Genomic DNA, 20,258 nt, shown 5'->3' on the forward strand with positions numbered 1-20,258 from the left:
TGTATTTGAGCAGAAAGCTGACGCTACAAATGCCAGTCTCATGCACCTATTTATATATTAAAGGTTATTAAATGTTTTGAATATTCGGCTGTCACTGAACCATTCCTTCACAGCGGGTTTGTGAAATTACATTTATTTCCAAAACAGACTTCACATACAATAAATAAATTAAATTGCAATATCCAAACACTGCCATATAAACAATTTCATGTTCACCTTCATGATTTGACATTTTGGGTCATTTTTGGAGGCTCCCGAGTAGAGCAGCCGGGTCAAACTGTGTCACCAACTACACAAACAAATATAAATCTATGACGTCATATGTTCAGATCCAATGATGCACACACATTATACAGTACAAATTGTAGTCATCCATAGTAGTTTTCAAATGATGTTGACGTGTAATGAATTAAAGTCAGCTCAGGAAAATGAAACTTTTATGGTTCATTTCAAAATGAATTCATATTTACCACAAAGATCTGAATACTGCGAACGCTAATGAGGCCGAACGCTGGTGGATGACGGAGGCTGCTGCGCGGGTGGTTGTGTGTGTGTGTGTGTGTGTGTGTGTGTGAGCAGCTCAGGCGTGTGACACAGGCAGCGAGGTCATGGCGTGGGCCGGCAGCAGCGGTTGAAACATGGATGGAGAGGAGTGGACTGCAGGCAAGCACAGAGAGCACTGGAGTCATTACAGTTTCCATAAAATATATTAACATAGACAAGAAATAAATACATATTTTGATTTAGACATGAATTCACATTCAGAAATGGCAGTTTTTTCTGGTGACAGACACACAAACGTTCTAAGGAATGCTAATTATTTTTAAAGTAATATTGTAAAATTATTATTATTACGCTGGGGGGAAAATGTACATTAAGAGCTTTGAGGCTACCTGTGACCTCACAGACTCTCTTAAGACGGTCGTCCTAGGCAACACGACACCATCGGCATCATTCGCTATTGATCATTTTATTCCACCACCAGCATTCCGCCAAGACCCGCCCTCCTCTGCCTCTGATTGGCTACTCGTTGCCTGCATTTGTTGAGTTAATGCCCTGATGAACCAGATTGGTGGAAGGTATCACTCTCATATAATTACAATGACCTGATTAGGAGAGAACCCTCTTTTATTTCTTAATGGATCTTCAACACGTTACTTATATGGATGACATTTAAATACAAATCCAATGTAGTGTCGGTGTGTCACTTTTAAATTTATTGTTCACCATAATGTTGATATAGCCCACTGTTTAGACAAGAACCAATTTAACTATAACCTCATATTTAAAAAGGTTCTGACCCCGGGTGTGACTTTATATTTTAGAAAAATTGTCTATGCTCTCCACCTTTAGAATAGACTGTCAAAATGTTATTTAAATAACCTCAAATCATCAGCATAAGGAAGGCGATAACGAGCCACCTTCATCCGGGCCTCTTGTTAATCACAACATTTAAAACACAGTTCCGTTCGAATAAGCCACAGCCAAATAATATAAATAATCTCAAATGTTCAAATAGGAATGTGACACATAGCTTTTATAAGCGCAGTAAACCGTCTTAAGATCATGAAAAGTCTGGTGCTCACTGTCTATGAAGGAGTGCAGCGCGGAGAGCATTGATCCCTCCGGGCCTCCGTACGCGGTGTACTGCAGCTCCTCGGGGGTCAGGGTGGGCTGGGGGAGCCGGCCGGACTGCAGGGAGCTCATGGGCGTGCTGGAGGTGTGGTTGGGGCTCACGTGCTTCTTGTGGCGAGCTCTGCAGTTTTGGAACCAGACCTGAACGGGACGAGGACGGGTCCGTCCGGTGTTAAACGTTAAATTAAAAAAATTTTTTTGAAAAGTGCCATTAGGGGAATTAAAATTACTGATGGAACACATCTCTGTTTCAAAAGCTTTTAAAAAAAGAAGTACTTTTTTTAATGTGAGTGGGAAATGTGAGGGGCTACTCTGTCCTCCATTAAATTACTCAATAGAAATTTATATTTTAAAAACATGATCAACTTATGGAATAAAGTGCACTTTGGAAGACAACTGTCCTGCATGATTTATTTAAAACTGGCTGAACCTCAAGCAGCTTACAAAATGTTTAATAGTCCTGTAAGAATATATATTATGCATGTATTAATAATACATCAATGAACCAATATTACAACGTGGAGTATGTACAAAACTTGCTACAACAACTCAGAAACATTTAAACAAACAGGTATTATTCATAATAAAAATATATTAAATGGTTTCATTTTTCTTTTCGCTTCGTACATGTTTAAACAGCTTTCTCTAATTAGGATCATAGTACAAATCCCATAATCCCTCTCTGTCACTGACCTGGATGACTCTGCGACTGAGGCCCGTCTGCTCCGCCAGCTTCTGCAGCGTTTGGGCGTCTGGGTTGTTGTCCTGAGCGAACTGGCCCTGCATCACCTGCGATATTATCACACAGGATCACGTGTGAGGAAATGCACATTTAAGATGCTGTGGGGAGATTTGACCCGAATTTGGTTTATCTGTATCGCAGAAAAGTGTGAATGAAAGAATGAAAACAAAAATTGGGTACTTTTAGAATTTGAGTTTAGTGACCTAAACAATGCAACATAATTAAGTATTAAGAAAAAGTGGCATTTTTGTATATTTGTGTGTTTTAATCAAACAAATGCTACATTTATACAAGTGTATTTAATTTGGATTATAGCTTCATGTTTGATCTCAGTTTATAATGATAGTACAATAACAACAGAATGAGTAATGGCTAGGCTCGGTTATTTAGGCTATTATCAATGATGGAGGGTCACCTGCAGCTGGTCGGCGGTGAAGCTGGTCCGTGCTCTCTTGGACGGTTTTGGCTGATTAATCTCCTGTTCAGTGGGCACGGCCCCCTCCATGTTAACATTGGTTCCTGCAACCAGGACGGATATCCAGATTCAGATTAAATCGTCTTGAAACACGCTGCACATAATTAAGATATCTGTCATTTAAAACACTGTAATACAGTGTTTTAAATCTGTTAAATAAAGCAAGCCAATAAAATTTGCCCAGACTATTTCACTTTAATATATATATATATATTTTTTTATTATCTCAGGACGTAATATATGGCCTATAAACGGTATATACAGATTAGGCCTTTAAATTAATTTAATTTTGACCGTACATATGATTAAATGTTGTTTTATTCAAATAAACCCGATCTGAAGGAAAGCATTGCAATAAATGAAGTCCTTCCTCCGGCTCTCCAATCCACACAACAACAAAAAAAAACCCAGAGCGTGGATTGAGTGTTTCGGCGGCTCACCCTTCTCCACGGCCCGCTTCAGGTTGTCCAGCATGCAGTCGTAGTGGACCCTGCAGAGCACCTTCTCCTCCACCAGCGCGAACTCCTCCCCGGTGGACAGCTGCCTCTTGCAGGAGAAGCAGGCGAAGCAGGCCAGGTGGTACACGTTGCCCTTCGCCCGGCGGACCCAGTCCGTGGAGTGGATGTTCCGGCCGCAGCACGCGCACCACGTGCCGTATCTTCTGCAGGTGAAGGGCAAGGCAGATTAGACACCGGCATGCACGGGACGCAGCAATGGACGTTAACTTCAGTACCGAAGTGTGGCTTCATTTCATGTTTTAGTCTTAAGATTTAATCTGGAGCAGTGAAGCAATACTGCGGCGGCCTGTTACCTGTTAACCAACAGGTTAAATTCAATTAAAGAGTGTTTAATTGAAAGGAATGCAGTATCGTCTCGTTTTTTAACGTCACATTTAACATTTTGCACAGCCAAATTTTGTTTGGAATTAAAATGAAAGCGAATAAACAATTAAAATTAAAATAATATATAAAGCTAAAGCAACGTGAAATGGCAAGTCTTGCCACTGTATTAATATTGCAATACAATTTCCTTCCATATGCATTATAATTTAGCTTAATTAACTTGCTTAATTCAATGCACGTACCTGAAGTAATCCAGTTTACAGAAAACTTCTTTCTCTTTGATGTAACAGCTCGTGTGGCTGCCAAGTGAAGTTTGGCACACGCTGCAGGAGAGACAGCGCACATGCCAGCACAGGTCGTTAACCTAAAGCACAGATGGGACACACGGAAATTGGAAGAAGTCAATCAGGGTGTCGGTCCGTACCCACTTACGATCACCCGCGCGTAAAACCCACAAAAAAACAACGCACCCGAGGAGGAAAAAAAAGCCAAAGAGAATAATCCAAAATTTAAAAAAAACAACCTCCGCAACAACAAAAAATAGTTTACCTTTAATAAATATTTATCCACAATGTCCTCGTTGCAGCTCGCGCACACAGCTCCGCCTAACAGGGGTGCAGAGGCCATCTGCTGCAGCGACGACGCGTCCTCATCCAAAACTTCCAGCGGCGCGCCCTGACGGGAGCGAACGAGCGGTTAGAGAGCGGCACAACGCGCGCACACTGATGGAACCCAGCTCCACCAAAAATGTATTCTAGTTTTTATCAGCTAAACATTTGATTTTAAAATGTGTTATTGTCTTAAAACGTTTATTAAAACGTGACGCCGCAAAAATGAGTCGGTTTACAGCCATGATAAATCAAAATGAGTTTCTTTTTGCTCCCTGTCCAAGTTATCTGACCTTAGATTCTAATTTGAAGTGTAGGCCTACATGGTGCACAACTATTCTCAACATTTCCCCCAAAGTTCCCTTGTGCTGTTGTCCAGAGTCAAGAATATGTAAACAAAAAACAACAACAACAACAACAAGAAAGGCCTTTGGATCGCTCGCGCCCTGCGCCCGGAGACGGGCACGTTGCGCCTACCATGATGCCTCTCCTGTCCTCCGAGCATCTGACCAGCAGCTCCTCGTCTCCTCTGCAATCTTCGCACATGACGGGAAGCTGCGCGGGCGCGGAGGGGAAAAAGAGGGCACGACGCACGGCTGTCACACTGGCTGCAGCTGCCTTAAATGCCCCCCCCCACCGCCGCGTGAACATCACGCCGTCCGCCTTTCACCATGACAACGCCGGCGATTAACCGCGATGACATTTAACGGGGGGGGGATAGCCATTACGTGCATAAACAGACAACACTCGAGCTAATGCTTATCCCCCCGCGTGCATTATGTCCTTCAGACGCGCGCCAACTGCTCGCTTACGTTGCGCGCGAGCTGTGGTTAAACAGCCCCCCCCCCCTCCGGGTCGTCAATTTCACGTGTCAATCAGAGACAAAAACAGCGCGAGGCCTCGGGGAGGGGGATTAGGGGAGGAAAGCGGTGGGGGCGGGGGAGGGTGGTGGGGGGGGGGGGGTTGATTTTAATAACAGCAATTAAAAGCCCTAAATTTGCCACAAACGTCAACCGGGGGCAACCAAAAGGTGAAGAGGTCTCATTAACTACTTGAGTTTTTAATTGCAGAATTCGGGGGAGGAGTAATTTTCTTCGACATTTCTTGGACTTGTGAAAATAGCGAGCTGTCGGCCTGCGGAGGGCCGGCGCTCCGTGGCAGGCGGGAGCCCACTTCCATTTAATTGGCAAAGCAATTTCGATTAGTTTTTTTTTATTTTATTTTTTTAATTATTATTATTATTATTATTTGTTCCCGCGCGCGCACTGATTCGCACCTCGACCCGCTGATGAGAAATGAAATTTAAAAAGTAAAATAAATATAAAAAAAATTAAAAAAAACCTTTGCGCCTTTCGTTGTGAGGACTCACCTCGTCGTTGGACAGCGGGGACCCGCGTGGCGCCGCGTCGACGACGCACCGCTCGACTTTGACCTCACTTTTCCAGCGCATGTCCGCGTCCCGGAGCGCGAGGCAGCGCCACTGTTCCTGTTATTCTTTATTCCTCCTGCAGGATCCCTCCGTGTGGGAGCTGCTCCCAGAGGGCGGATCATAATTCCTGTGATCCGGTCCTCTGTGGCCGCGCCTCCCTTTGGGAAACAAACTTATTGTGTGGGTTTATGTGACATTGGGGGGGGGGGGGGTGCATAACTATGGTGAAAGCACATTTACATGACACCTCATTTTGAGCTGTCTGGAGTGTTTTGATTGTCGGCTATGTGCACATTTTTGTTTTCTGCTTCTGTGTACATTTCAGCTGTGATTTGATATTCAGGGGCCTTACGGAGCCACGTGTCAGGAAGTGGGCCTACGTATAGGAATCCTGGTCATCTGCATCCGTCCATGATTAATGAACATGAACATTACAATGTGTCCTTACTGAAACATGTGATCGGTTTGCTCTCCCTTTAAAAAAGTCCCTCTGAGCTACACCAACATGATATGTGTTTCATTTACAATGCAGGGCCAAGTTAAACCTGTTCTGGGAGTAGAATATTGAAAATAAATCTGCAAACTTTGTGTTACAGAATCCTGCATTATATTTGCTTTCCTGTGGGAAGGGCTATTTCCACATACTGGGTTTGAAGATCGGAATAACATTTGAAAAACCCTCTCCACCCAGGCGGTGACGGGTGGAAGCTCTGGGCCTGTATTCTCTTTCGGAGGGAAACGCAGTTGCTTTCTCTTTTCACTGACTCACTGAAACCCATTTTTCTCTCCTGCGACGGGACAACAGTCCGACCTGCACCGGCATGAGTCTGCGTCCTTATCGTCACCATCTCAGGGGGGGGGGGGGGGGGGGGGATAAAGGAGTTAGCGTGCCTCCATCGAGATTTGTGTCCTGTTCCACCCGGTGGAGATGAATGCTCTTCGTCAGATAACGTATCTCGAACACGGAGGGGAAGGGAGGGGGGGGGGGGGGGCAGCCGCTCCCTCCTCCGCGTTGCCACAGAGCTCTTTTGATCACCTCAGAGGTATGGAAAGGAGACGCCTTTCTATTCGGAGAGGTCAAAGGTTATGGCAGCAAGACCTCACTGTGCAGCGTGGTGCCCTCGGAGCGACGCTCTCTCCCGGACTTTAAAGTCTTCCTCGCTCCGATGCAGCGCCTGTGGAAGGCCTCGTGCAACCCCAGATGTTGGGAAAGATGCACATCGGAGTGTGCAACAGTTGCATGGCTCACTTGGTAAATGTTTTGCGTGATATGGAGCGGACCAAAACAAGGTCTCATCCATCGACAGCTGCTGTTTAAATACTCCATCGATGGGTGAAGAAAGCAGGTCAGTGATTGCGACGGCAAAAGGTTTAATTCACACAGTTACTGGGAGAATTATGCTTTCATAAACACGCACTGTTACATTGTGGCACATAAGCTGCTATAGAGCAGTGCATGATACTATAATTTATAAAAACTCAAAATCTCAAGTAACGATTTTTCATCATGGCGTTTCCTAATTTGATGAGAATGACATAAACATTCGAATCATGGTTAAAAAAAAATCTCTTCTAATTGACTCCGAATGCTTATTTGTCAGCAGAGGATCCTGTGAGGCCCCAAACAAATAAAGTATAATGTAAAAATCAACAAAACGCAGATGTTAACAAGGTACCACGAGTGACAGGTGGTAACTTTCAAGGTTAATTTCAGCTCATTTCTCTCCTCTCTTGTCCCAGTGAAGCATTTTGATTTACCCAAAGTGAGACATTGTTTGTAAAAGTTCAATTAAAATGATAAAATGAAGACAGAACAAGGAATGTGGGAGGGAAGCGTCGGGCCCCGGTGGGTCTAATCTGCTGCTTCCACGCGCGCCCCCCCCGCCCCCCCCGCCACCACCATCCCACCACCCCCCCCCCCCCCCCTTCTTCCCGCGGGGCTGCACCTACTCATTTATTTCATTGAAATCAGTCCGAATTGGGGTGGTTTACAATTGACACAACCAGTTTGGCCTGACCTTTTCTCCTTGCTGTAAATGGGCACTCATCGAATCTGTAGGGGAGAGGGGGGGGGGGGGGCGCGTGGGGGGTTGGGGGGGGGGTGCTGGAGGAGGGATTGGGGAGGAGGTGGTGGGGGGCTGCGTTGGGGTTGGAAATCACAGCGGTGGAAATGGCAGCGCGGTGAAAGAGGGGCCTGATTGCGACGGGACGGCGGGCGGCGCGAGGGAGCCTTGCGTGCTCAGCCCAATCAGGGCCACATGAGGAAAAAGTGCTCTTATCAACCAGTAATGGCCCACTTGACAATCACACAGCCACAAAACTGCTCTATTTAACGCTGATTGCAAAAACTGCTGCCCCCCCCCCCCCTTCTTCCCCAGCCATCTCAGAGCCGCATGACATCTCCCTGCCACCTCCGGGCTTAAAGCCGAGACCCCTTCCCTGAATGGAATTCATAATCACCCCCTCTCCCATTTCTACGCTAATTGTTATTTTAAGACTTTTGGTGGGTGGGGGGGGGGGGGGGGACACACACGTCTCCCTTGATTGCTGTGTTTTATTGCCGTTTGCCCCTCTCGGTTCCACCTGCCTGACAGGTAGCGAGCGTCCGTCTACCTGGTGGTTTTGTCCTCAGCGGTGTCCCCCCCCCCCCCCAGTGGGAGAGCGACCGGGTCGTCCTGCATCATCCGTGCACCCCCCCGTGAGGGTTTGGACGGGATTCTGCTCTGCTAAGCGCGTTCCACGCAGCCGGGACCGGAGCTTTCGAGCTTCTCTTTCTTTCATAAGATCTGAGATTACTGTGGTTTAAACAAACACACAATTGTAGGGTTCTTCGTAGAGACACTGGTGCTGTCCCCCACTCTTTGTTCTCCTGAAGAATACCACCAGCAACAGTACTACTTAATAGTCAAATGGGTATTTCTTTTTCATGAGGAAATTGCACTTATTTATTCTAAGTGTGTGTGTTTCTTACTCCTATTCTCTTTCATGAAAATAACCTATTTTGGTACAGCTCATATCTTTAAACATTCTATGAATAAGGGATTCAAACTGAGCTTTTTTTCTCTCCACAGATGAAATGAAACTAAAACCTTCGCGGCTGCACAGACAAACATGCACATCGATTCGCCCTCTGGTCCTTAAACAGATATACTCATGTACAGATACTCCTTTTTAACAGTAGAGAAACGTCTACTTTCACTCTGGCCTCTGCCTCTCTTTTCTTCTGTCTGGTGCTCTCAAACGCCCACAGGTGTCCTGGTTGGGAAACAAGAGGAAAAGGCTTTGTGACGATGCTGCAGAGTAGAAATGAGCAAGGACCTCCACCAAAGCTCAGACTGATAGAAAGAGAAGAAAGAAATTAGGCGAATGTTAGTCATGATTATTTAAATCAAGCTAATTTAATCAAATGGCTGTTCACTTTTTTTCCTTCTTTTTTTTCAGGGTATTCTGAGGAAACCTTGAAGCAGGTATACATCAGTGTTCTTTATGATTAATGAGGATGGTGAAGATGATTAATAGCACAGCAGTCCTTCGTATTGCTCTTTGTACTTACATGTTGTATTACTTGATGTATTCTAATCAGAATCAGTTAAATATAGTTACAATAAAGCGCAGAAACGTGTGAACCACTCAGTTTCTCCGCGTCCCTTCACACACACACACGTCAACGGGCATCGACAAAAATGCTAATAATAATGATGATGATAATCTCTGTTGTTTTCTTGTCTATTGAAAAAAGATGCAAATGACTTGAGAGAACTTTGATTTAATTTAAACTTTATATGTTAAAACAAGTAATTCAAAGTATATTGTGTACTAGTTGTAGTGGTTGGTAGTATTTGCGTTATTGTGATCCAACTTTTGCATTTAAGATTAAATGTTGATTCTGCCCAAAGTGTAAAAAGATAGATAGAGGGAGGGAGAGAGAGAGTACATACTGTATATATGTATAGAGTATATATGAATTCTGTATTTATACACATTGTAGGAGCCAGGTGTTGTTGGTGCCACCTGGTAAGCCCCTTTTCTTCTCTTTACATTAATCGAGTCACGTGGTGTTTGGTATCAATGGTATCTATATAGTTATATATAAATATAGATATACATCTCTACAGATCTATATATATTCTGTTGGATATTTTACACAGGATTACTACCAAAGGACCACAATCCTCACTCACAATCTGTGACACAAGACTCGAGAAAGTAACACTTCAAATGATTATAAAAATGAGCAGTTTGTCCCATAAGATGCAAAGACAATGTCTCCGTTATTGTGTCATACCTCAAACATAAAAATGAAGGCAAGGGACAGATGGACAGCGGCAAGTAAAGTCACCAAACTTGTGTTTCAGTAATGTATAAAAACCCAACATGTTGTCTTGATGAACCCGACGATCTGGAGTTGTTGTGGTCTTGTAGGCTCGTGCGTTCTCCCTTCACTAAAACAAACATGAAAACTGGTGGTTTCTGTTAGAAGTAATTCTCCACATGTCCACAAGAGGGCCACAGAGGACCTGCAGTCTGAGCGTCCTGGAGTACTCCCACACACACACACACCCACACACACACACACCCACACACACACACACACACACACACACACACACACACACACACACACACACGCACAAACGCACGTACATGCACACGCACCAGCTGACAATCAATGCCTATGTAGTTTTTTGACTGCACGACTTTAACTCGAAAGTATTTCTAACCCTTAATGTTACCTTTCTTACCAAAATAAACGATCAAAACGAGTAGTTCTCGATAAAAGCGTCGTAGCATTTTATTACATTATTATTAAGTCGAAGTTGCTCGGCTACTTATCGCAAGATAATAAATAAATCAACGAGTCTTTCTAAAACGTGCGTGTGTGGTTTTATCCTGCTTCCCGTGTCAGAGGGACCCGGTAAGAGGAAACCGGCCCCGCTGGAGGCGCCGTCACGTGATCTCCCATGGCAACCGGCGAGTGTCATCGGTTCCGCTCCGAGAGAAGTGCCGCGCGAGGACTAACTCACTTATTCTGACTTTGACCGATGCCGTTGTTTGTCCTCTGCCGCCTTCGACGGGAGCCATGAGTCACCTCAGCGCAGGGTAGGTTCCGTTGGATCTCTCTAACACGGAGGCTCACAATGTCCGCCCTCCTTCTCCTCGCTGCATTCACACCGGCGTCATATCGGTCACCACACCGGTGTCTCGCTGGGAAAATGTCGAGGAATGTTGTTGCTGCTGCAGCTTAATTGACTCCATGAAAGTTACTTTGCGGCTCGTTTGACTGTTGTTGTTGTTGTTTTTTCATTTTCATCCATTGTGTTTTTTTGAAAACCTAGAAAGAACATAGTGAGTCGAGGGACGAATGGTTTTCAGTATCAGGGCGATTCAACGAGTTTTAACGTTGCATAAAACCATCAGAAGTACAAAGAAAACAAAGAAGACAAACTGCCATAGAAACACATTATGAAAGGACATTCAAGTGCGATTTAAAAGCAGGTTAAAAGAGCCAAGTCAAGAATGGGTTGATGGGACATGACTAAAATATGCAAGAATTAAAGTTACAGTGCTCTCTAACAAAATAATAGTTGTTTGAATGAATCATTTTCAGCGTTGGTTTAAAAGTCCTGGGTTGAGAGTTTGCTTCAGATATGTGATGCATGAACATGTAACAACAGATGCATAAGCTTTGAATATATCAATATCAAATATCAACGCTCAGGTGTACTATTAGACCAACTAAAAGAACAACGCAAATTAGCACAAAAAAAAGAGAAATCAGCAGAGACGCCAGGTGCACAAAGAGGAGGCCGACCGGGTTAAGTGTACCACCCCCCCCCTCCTCTGCGTAACCAGACACCGCACACTGAGCCCAGAGTTGTGAGTTGTTGTCTCGTGCACAAGTGCTGGAAGGAAATGAAATCTGCGTTTGGAACGACGACCAACAAACAAACATGGTGTTGGGCCCCACTTGAACCCTAATCAACAACTCTTGAGTTACGCTGGTGGAAGACAACATTTAATGGGGGGGGGGGGGAGGGATTAAGTTAAGCCTTTTTTGATTAAGTTTCTTTGGCTAATTAATTGAATGTCTCATTTTTTGTGCCCTGTTTTCTGCAGACTTATTTCTGCCTACAACAGTCTCACAGACAGACACCTGGCCGGATACTTCAGCAACACTCGCATCAGGAGACACCTGCAGAGAGCAGGACTGGTACGCTAAACACCCAAACGGTTCAATGAAGGGGGGTGGGGGGGGTTGCTGCTTGGCGAAAAGGGATGTTTGACCTTATTTAGTATTCCTAAAATCATGGCTTAGAAGGCGCGCCTCAGACCAATTAATCGTTGGCCAATTACAGAACCATTTTGTCTGAAACGATCCGACTTCCTCCAATCAAGTGGAAGCACAGAACCCAGAAGAAGCGACTGAGGATAATTAGCACTGGGTGGAAAAAAATTGTATCAGAGACCTTTTTCTCTGCATAAAAAAGAAAAAAAATCAATGCGTGGTCCACAAAGTGATATTTTAACATGTAAATGAGCTCACAAGCTCTTCTAGACATTTCGATTTGACGTTTTCAATCAATTGTGTCTGCGTGAGACTTTTTACTCATTTTGAAATTCCTGATACAATTCGGCTGCCGGTGACCTCGGTTTTCGAAGGTCATCCGTCCTCCGTGAGGCGGAACCCCGCTGAGGCCATTTGTTGTGCTCAGATCACCAGGAGCGGGCGCATCGTTCCTGACAAGGAGTACCGACACGCGCTGATCCAGAGAGCCCACCAGAGACACGTCCGAGAATGCCTGGCCCAGGCCATCTTCCACAAGGTCCTGGAGATGGAGGTTTGGAGAAACGTCCTGCCCCAGAGGCCCCCCCTAAAACAAAGATAAAGAAAAGAAAAGTAAAAGCGCTGCCGGCTAATCTGTGCTTCTCCTTGAAATAACGCATTATGTCATCCGTTCTGTGCCCCTCTCACGCAGCGAGTCCATCAGATAGAGATCAAAAGGAAGCTGGAGGAGTTCGCCAGGAGGGAAAGAGTGCATAAGATCAAAGTACATCATTTGCATTCAAACAGTGCTTTGTTGCCCCATTTTGTACACCGATGACTCTTGAATCATGTAAAACAAACAAAAAAAGGATTATTAGCGCTGACCATCATTTACCGTGCCATTTTTAATGAATCATTTTTGATATTTAGCTACATGAACCGATGGTCTTGTTTGGCAGGTGGAGCGCCCCAAAAGGTACGAGGAAGACATCGTCCGCATCCTGTCCCCACGGCCCCCCGCGGCCGCAAAGTGCGGCCCAAAGCAGCACTCCGGGCCAGAGGGCGAACACTCCGAATCCTCCGAGTCCGTGAGTCAGAACCCGGTGTTCCCAGGTGCACCTGGGAACCGGAATCAGGCCATCAAAAGATTCCGTGCGCTCAGGTGTAGAAATTCACTTTAGAAACATTTTTTAAATCTGGTTGAAACCAGACAGGTAACAAAATCCGCCCACCAGCACGTTTAAATATATTCAATCAACACCTTTAACCTTGTTAGTGTAATAAGTACAAACCAAATACTTCATGTACGGAATGTTGGTAATAAACATTCCGATTGATTACCTGTGCAGCCGTTTCCATATTTACACTTGACGCTCGGGGGGGTCAAAGAGCCAGCTCAGCCGCTTGCATTCACACGTCACGTTTCCATAGCAACGCATACACAGTGTTTGTAATGAGCGGAACGCTGACTGCGTGTGTGTGTGTGTGTGTGTGTGTGTGTTACCGCGGTTGCAGCCGGGCTCCTCTCGACCCAACACGGCTCCGGGGAAGATGCAGAGGCCGGTGCGCCTGAAGCCGATCCGCAGCAGCGGCCGACTCCTGCAGTCGTCCAATGAGAGCGACCGGCCGCTCAACTGCACCGTGAGGCCGCATTCTACGCAGAATATTTGTTTTTGTTTTTAAGGGAGTGTAGAACAACCTTGTGTGTGGTTTAACGGGCACATTCATTCGGTTTCTCCGCGTCGACCTCTCTCAAAGGTGGACAAGGCGCCCCGGAGACGCGTGACCACAGCGGAGGTCTCCCATGGCATCTCCCCCTACTGCCTCCCGGCCATCAACAACTTTGTCACCCCGGTGCCCCCGGCCACCAGGAGGAAGGAGAGGGCGGGGGCGAAGGTCACGGCGAGCGGCGCGCTCAGAGGCCGCAGACTGCGTCCCACCACGGCGTCCAGCGGGCCCGACGCCACAGAGGTCTCCGTCTCTTTGAAGGATCACATAGCAAATAACCCACAGCACTAAGCAGAAGGAGGTTGTATTTGTATTGTTGTATTTTGAAATACATCAGAGAAAGCGGTGATATTTGAGACTAATTGACATTCATCATTATCATTATACAGATTAAAATTAATCCACACTGAGATAACACCTACCTGTGAAGATCAGTCACATCACATTCTGGACTAGGGAATTTAAAAAAGTTCCCCAAAACTGGATTAAATCAATACCACACCGATTGCAATCTGCTGTTTTCTGTCTTTCCTCTTTCCATGCAGGACCCCCCCGTGCTGCGGAGCTCTGTGCACCAGAGCAAAGTATGTGTGAACATGATCTACTTCGGCAAAGCGGTGCATCTCTCCCACGACCTGACCGACGCGAGGGACGAGGTCAAAGTGTTCCAGCAGCACTGTGGAGGAGAGAACCTCTGTGTTTTCAGGGGACGGCTCCGCGAGGGAGGTCAGTGGGAGGGTCGTGTCCGTTACACTTTGCGTGGGAACGGGGAGAAGGAGTGTGCACAAAGCAACTCTAAGGTCTCCCTAAATTGGCTTAAGGTGTCGTCTTTTGCGCTTTGATCTCTCGTCCGCATCCTCGATCTTTTTCCCCCTCCTCCTCAGAGACGTTCCAGTTCGTTTCCAGGCGACACCGAGGTTTCCCCTTCAGCTTGACTTTCTTCCTGAGCGGGCTGCAGGTGGAGCGGCTGAGCTCCTGCTGCGAGTTCAAACACAGGAAGGGCCCGAGACTCGGCGGCCGCCACGGGCACTTTGGCTTCTGCGGCGTGGAGGGAGCGTCCCCCTGCTACAAGTAAGGTCGCCTGCCGCCTCTCCAGAAGGGCCACTCCACTCCGAGACCTCCCGTCGGTGACACTCGCGCGGTTTCTCCCAGGTGCATTATAGCCATGGGGTTGGACAAGAAGCCCACTCCTCCACCAAGGAGGGTCGAAGAAGACACCCGGGGCGGGGAGGAGTCGGCCTCCAGCCTCGGGGACGCTCCACGGACGGAGACGGAGAGGACCGCGGACGCCGAGACTCGAGCGGGCGAGGGAGCGGACGCCGGGGGGGGCAAAGTCGGAGAGGGTACGGCGTCTCTTGGCGCACGAGAACGAGAGAAAGCCGACGAGACGCCAGCGCAATACTCGCCGTTCACTTCCTCCGCAGATTACGAGGAGGACTTTGAGGCAGACGGCGAGGGCCCCCCAGGGGACGTCGAGGCAGAAGCGAAGAAATCCTCCTCCCCGGCCGACGAGGGAGACGCCTCCGAGACCGAGGACGACGAGAGAGATGGTCGGTGAAATCCCGTCCTTGAGTGAAACGTGCCATTTGATTTGCACACCATTTATTCATTTGGGGCAGCTTTCTGCCTCCACAGATATTTCGATTCTTTGTCTTCCTTTGCACAGAGGATACGAAGTCGAATTCCGGCTCCGGCACCTCGCAGAGCGACGCCGAAGCCACCAAAGACTCCGGAGAGGACGATCGGGAGGAGGTGGCCGCTCCGGCGGGTGGAACGGACGACGGGCCGAAGGGACACGGAGCCGCCGCCGCGCTCAAAGACGGCGGCGGGGACGGCGCGGGGGGGGGGGAGGCCTACGACGCCGGGAGCGAAGACCCCTCGGGGGACGGACAGGTGGAGGAAACGGTGGAGGAGGGCAAAGGGGAGGAACGGGAGAGAGGTGGGTGCAGAGCGACAAAAAACACAACTCCGGAGCCTCCGCCTGAGTGAGTCCATCTCTTATGGAGGTTTTTCCACTATTATCCCAACGAGGGCTGCTGTCCACTTTATGTGGTGTGTATGTGAAAATAAAGCAATTCAGGCCTGATAACAACTAAATAAAACATTTCTAAAATTTGATAGTGGAAAAATTATTGTGATTTTCTCGTCTACTTTTCATTTGTTTGTTTGCAGAGGTGTGGACTCGAGTCATGTGACTTGGACTCGAGTCAGACTCGAGTCATGAATTTGATGACTTGAGACTCGACTCGACAAAACGTACAAAGACTTGCAACTCGACTTGGACACCGATGACTCGTGACTTGACTTGGACTCGCGCCTTTTGACTCGAGAAGACTTGCTACTTCCCATGAGAACTGGGGGAAAACATTTTCACACCACCGCGCCGCTCTGTTTATCTGCATCTGTCAAAAAATTATGCGCCACCTGTATGCAGAGAGCGCGCGCTGCCTGCACGACATCCAATCACTGCAGTCCATTTGACCGTATCAACGAGACAGCTCGTTCATGGTTACAAAAATCGGGATTCAGACGCCGATGGAAATCCTCGCCAACATTATGTCAACGTCCGTTTTAATGTAGTGTAATGAGCTGAGTTAATGTTATTAGTTAATCAGTTATGCAGATGTTGCATGTGTTCACGTTATGCTCTGTTACCAGCTGTAGTTACGCGAGACAACCCAAGTTTTGGGGGGCCGTGTATGCGGAAGTGTTCGTTCGGCGTGGTGACGGCCAACAGTGACCGAAGTTGAGTTGTTTTCTATAAATAAATGCAGCGGAGTTGCAAGCCAGTCATCGCCTCCTTATTTACGCTGCAGCATTGGGGTGAGCGTTACAGTACTATAACACAGTCACAGTCGATCCACCATTACCCTTCCCTTCGTAGTCTAGGTCTGTGAGGCAGCGCACCATCACCCAGGGTTCCCCGTCCCCACTATAATAAAATGACTTGAAATGACTCGAAAATAAAATGGTACGACTTGTGACTCGACTTGAGACTTGTTGGCTTTGACTTGGGACTCGACTTGGGACTTGCTTCGTCTTTGACTCGACTTGACTCGGGACTCGAGGGCAATGACTTGAGACTTGCTTGTGACTTGCATAACAGTGACTTGTTCCCACCTCTGTTTGTTTGTGATGCTTTTCTGTCTGATGCCCCTTTTAATGTAAAAGTTAACAATATCTGAATTATAATTTCAGCACTTTACGGTTCAGGTTAAAGGATTAATGACGTGAAATGGACAAACATTTCAAAATTTAGTTGGGAAAACAAAGGCAGAAGCCTGTTGGGATGAAAATGAGAGAAGGAGAAGGATAATAAAGATGTACAAACACATTTTCTTTTTTTATAACTGTACACATTCAAAGGGGAATAGTGTACCCAAACAAATTGACTTTTGCATTACAAGCAGCTTTTTTCTTTTTATTAACGTCTGTAATATCAAACCAGATGTTTCCTCAACAGAACAACTCGCTTATATAAAACATTTAGGTGCCAGAGGGATTTTCAAGTTTCAAGAAGTTTCAAATTCACATCGTAAAATAACCGAAAATAGGCATTTTAAGACATTAACTATTGGGTTTCTATTACAATTTTATAGAGAATCATGCTTGTTTTTGTGTTGTTTTTTCCTTCTTGTGCATGTTAATCATCAGTTCTGCATGTTGTATTTGCACCTGGAAAGATTAAAGACATTCTTTTGTTAATGGCTTTATGTTTCTTCCTTGTCTCACTTCTCCTATTGCATTTTCCTGGTTAAAACACTTCCTCATTCGTTGCCTTGAAACAATCCGACATCGTTTGTCACCGTGAGTGACTCATTTAACCGCAGCTTGCTTCTAAATGTACTCATATCACCGTATCTTTTTCTCCCCCAAGCCAAATCTGTGCAGGAGAAGCTGGCAGAAGCCATATTTAAGGAGTCCCAGTGCAGCTCGGAGCCCGAACTGAGCGACACCAGCACCGAGGAGGAGGAGGAGGAGGAGGAGTCCACCGATAAAGGCCCCGAAAAGGACAGCAAGGGTACCAGACTTTAATCATCATTTAAACTAACGAAGACCACACTTTTCCTAAAGATTCTTCTCTTTGTATTTGCAGATGCATTTGCAGTGAAATCTGTGACACTTTCAGAGCAGCAACCGGCCCTTCAAGAGGAGACAGCGCGCGAGGAAGGTGTTGTTGGTGAAAACCAAGAGACGCCCCAGGGGATCAGTGAGGTCACGAGAGATGAGAAGGTCAAGGAGGAAAAGGACAAAACCTCGGCAGAGAACACTAAACCGGAGCACACCGAATACACGGCGCTGCATCCGATATCTGAAGAGGCAATCAGTGAGGATCACCAGGCTTACGCACCTCGAGGAGATGCTGCAGCTAGATCCGCTGAAGGGGAACCTGCGGAGAACAACGAAGGCAACGAGGAGACGGGGCGAGCAACAAAGAGCGGCGAGGCCCATGAGTCATCGGTGTCAGAGCCGGGCGTAAGCACCGAAGTGACTGATGATGCGGAGGCGGGGGCGACGGCGGCGAGCGAGACAATGGAGATGAAAGCGGAGCCCTCGGAGGAGCGAGAGGCCCTCAGCTGTGAGGAGGCACCTGTGGCCGCAGTCACGGCGGAGATCTCAAGCGGTTCCCTCGAGGGGAGCGGAGACGCCGCGGTTGACGAAGCAGCGGCGGAAGCGGCGAGTGAGGACGGCGCAGAAGACGAGAGCACCAGCGCCGATGCTCAAGAGGGGGAAGCGTCACCAGCGGAAGGCAGAAGAGACGTAAACAAGCAACGCGGCGGTGATCTGGGAGAAGAGCTGACAGAGAGAAACTCAGGTGATGATGATGATGATGAGCCAGAGGAGGAACGCGAAGAGGGAGGAAAGCCAACAAATCCAGTGGAGAAAACGGAAGGTGGAAACGGAGAGGAAAGCGACGAGGATAAAAATGAGATGGAAGAAGAAGACGAAGAAGAAGAAGAGAAGGATGAGAGTAAGACAGAAGAAAAGATTTCCGAGTGGGCCAAAAGCGACTCAAACGCTGAGGGAAACGCGGATGAAGAACAAGCTGAGGGAGACCGCAGTGAAGAAGAAGGCAAGGCTGCAAATGAAGAGGAGGCAGAGGAATCCGAAAGGACAGAGAGAGACGAAGGTGGCGAGAACAATAAGGACGAGGAGGACTCTGTAGAAAAGCCAGACGCAACTGATGAAACTAACGAGTGTGAAACGATAACCGCCGATGAAGGAAAAGGTGGAGAAGCAGATAAGGAGGAGAAGGCGGAGAATAAAGATGACGAAGAATCTGAGGAGAAAAAAGTTGTAACTGATGAGCCTGCTGAAGGAGAAGAAATATCTGAGATTCCAGAGGAATCTGAGAAGAACGCAGACTTGGATGAGGATAATGTGAAAATATCTGATGAACATATTGCCGAGTCGGAGGCGCCAAATGACGCAGAGGAGGCTGAAGATGTCATCAAAGAAACCGAGGGAGGAAGCGACCACAGTGAAAAGGCACAACGTGACGTTGAAAACGGGGAAAAGTCTGCCAGAGCAGAGGACAGCGCCCAAACTGAGGCCGAGGGTGACGAGGACACCTCGGACGGGAGAAGAACCGAGGAACCCACAGCGGCACCTGAGGACTCTGGAGATGGCCCCGAGGAAGGCGAAGGAGACAACGTTCATGTGGATGTCGGACGAAGTGAGGCAGAGGAAGAGAAGGCTGGTGTGGAAAAGCGAGAACAATCCACCGAACAAAAGGACGGTGACACGAAACCGGAGGAAAGCGTTTCCGTCCCTGGAAACCAAGTCGGAGATTCAGATTTGATGGAAAGCAGCGACGACCAGCAGCAGAGGAATGCCGGGGAGGACACGGTTGCTTCTTCGGCTGGCCAGGTGCAACCTTCGCCGGACGCCGCTGTGGATCCAGACGACTCCCCGCACGAGTCAGACGAGTCCAGCGCACCTTCTGACGCCAGAACCGACGGGCACCCGCCCCCCGACGAAGCAACAGACCTCTCCGGTGCCGACGGAGACAACGGAGCAGACACCGAGGAGGCGAGCAAGGCCTCGGAGGAAGGGGCGAGTGTGCTGCTCAGACCTCAGGCCGAAGAGGAAAAGGAGGAGAGCGGCGGCCCGCAGGCCCCGGCGAGAGGAGACAACGCCGATCTGGTCACAAACTGGGTGACCATGCATCAGGCGTCGCGGTGCTTCGAGACCTTCGTCGAGCCCTTGGAGGACTTGAGCGGATCAAGCCCACTCCAGGCGGAGGGGGCGCCCGAGGGCGCCCGGCAAGACGGCGTCAACGAGACAAGGGACAAAAGCGAGGGGGACACTGTGGCGTCAAACGTGGAGAGCGACCCCTCCGAGGAGGGAGACGGACGGCGAGTGGACGGGGGGACCGCGGGCAGGACGTGAGGTCAGAGGGCCACGGGGGGCGCGGGGGATCCGCAGGCTCTCGGCGGTCCGTCACCGGCGGAGGACCCGAGAGCGTCTCCCGGGACCGAACCGAGGAGGCGACGGGCGACGATGGTCCAGGCAAAGCAACCCCAGTTGGAG

The 20,258-nt window shown here is 47.8% G+C and overlaps 2 protein-coding genes across 4 annotated transcripts; one reads left to right on the forward strand and one right to left on the reverse strand.

Moving 5' to 3' along the window:
* Positions 1 to 113: 113 nt before the first annotated feature.
* LOC119216588 (LIM/homeobox protein Lhx8) lies at positions 114 to 5,819 on the reverse strand. Of its 3 annotated transcripts, none has more exons than XM_062563418.1 (8): positions 4,780 to 5,071; positions 4,244 to 4,369; positions 3,937 to 4,058; positions 3,293 to 3,510; positions 2,793 to 2,896; positions 2,329 to 2,424; positions 1,587 to 1,776; positions 114 to 657 (listed from the first exon to the last, which is right to left on the reverse strand). In XM_062563418.1, the coding sequence occupies exons 1-8, from the start codon at positions 4,951 to 4,953 to the stop codon at positions 581 to 583; spliced, it is 1,107 nt and encodes a 368-aa protein (XP_062419402.1). In that variant the 5' UTR covers positions 4,954 to 5,071; the 3' UTR covers positions 114 to 580. The 3 variants fall into 3 exon arrangements, with proteins under 3 accessions (XP_062419402.1, XP_037325474.1, XP_037325476.2); XM_037469577.2 differs by lacking the exon at positions 4,780 to 5,071 and adding an exon at positions 5,672 to 5,819 and having other exon boundaries at positions 116 to 657; positions 3,293 to 3,513; XM_037469579.2 differs by having other exon boundaries at positions 118 to 657; positions 3,293 to 3,513; positions 4,780 to 5,068.
* A 4,852-nt stretch (positions 5,820 to 10,671) lies between these two features.
* erich3 (glutamate-rich 3) lies at positions 10,672 to 20,242 on the forward strand. Its single transcript, XM_037469797.2, has 14 exons — positions 10,672 to 10,831; positions 11,849 to 11,942; positions 12,445 to 12,570; positions 12,709 to 12,780; positions 12,956 to 13,084; positions 13,512 to 13,637; positions 13,755 to 13,967; positions 14,270 to 14,450; positions 14,609 to 14,795; positions 14,877 to 15,067; positions 15,149 to 15,274; positions 15,391 to 15,663; positions 17,602 to 17,745; positions 17,821 to 20,242. Exons 1-14 carry the CDS (start codon positions 10,812 to 10,814, stop codon positions 20,115 to 20,117), a joined length of 4,179 nt encoding a protein of 1,392 aa, XP_037325694.2. The 5' UTR covers positions 10,672 to 10,811; the 3' UTR covers positions 20,118 to 20,242.
* Positions 20,243 to 20,258: the final 16 nt, after the last annotated feature.

This window comes from Pungitius pungitius, chromosome 7 (genome assembly GCF_949316345.1).
Source record: "Pungitius pungitius chromosome 7, fPunPun2.1, whole genome shotgun sequence".
NCBI classification, from domain to species: Eukaryota; Metazoa; Chordata; class Actinopteri; order Perciformes; family Gasterosteidae; genus Pungitius; species Pungitius pungitius.

Bases quoted from the DNA above. Each gene is read 5' to 3' on its own strand.
- LOC119216588 (XM_037469579.2), bottom strand. From the start codon at position 4,953: ATGTTCACGCGGCGGTGGGGGGGGGCATTTAAGGCAGCTGCAGCCAGT. The intron at 2,425-2,792 runs GTGACCCTCCAT...ATAATATCGCAG, and splicing joins TCACCGCCGACCAGCTGCAG to GTGATGCAGGGCCAGTTCGC. The intron at 658-1,586 runs GTGAGCACCAGA...GCTTGCCTGCAG, and splicing joins GCTGCACTCCTTCATAGACA to TCCACTCCTCTCCATCCATG.
- erich3 (XM_037469797.2), top strand. From the start codon at position 10,812: ATGAGTCACCTCAGCGCAGG. The intron at 11,943-12,444 runs GTACGCTAAACA...TGTTGTGCTCAG, and splicing joins ACCTGCAGAGAGCAGGACTG to ATCACCAGGAGCGGGCGCAT. The intron at 13,085-13,511 runs GTGAGTCAGAAC...CCGCGGTTGCAG, and splicing joins ACTCCGAATCCTCCGAGTCC to CCGGGCTCCTCTCGACCCAA.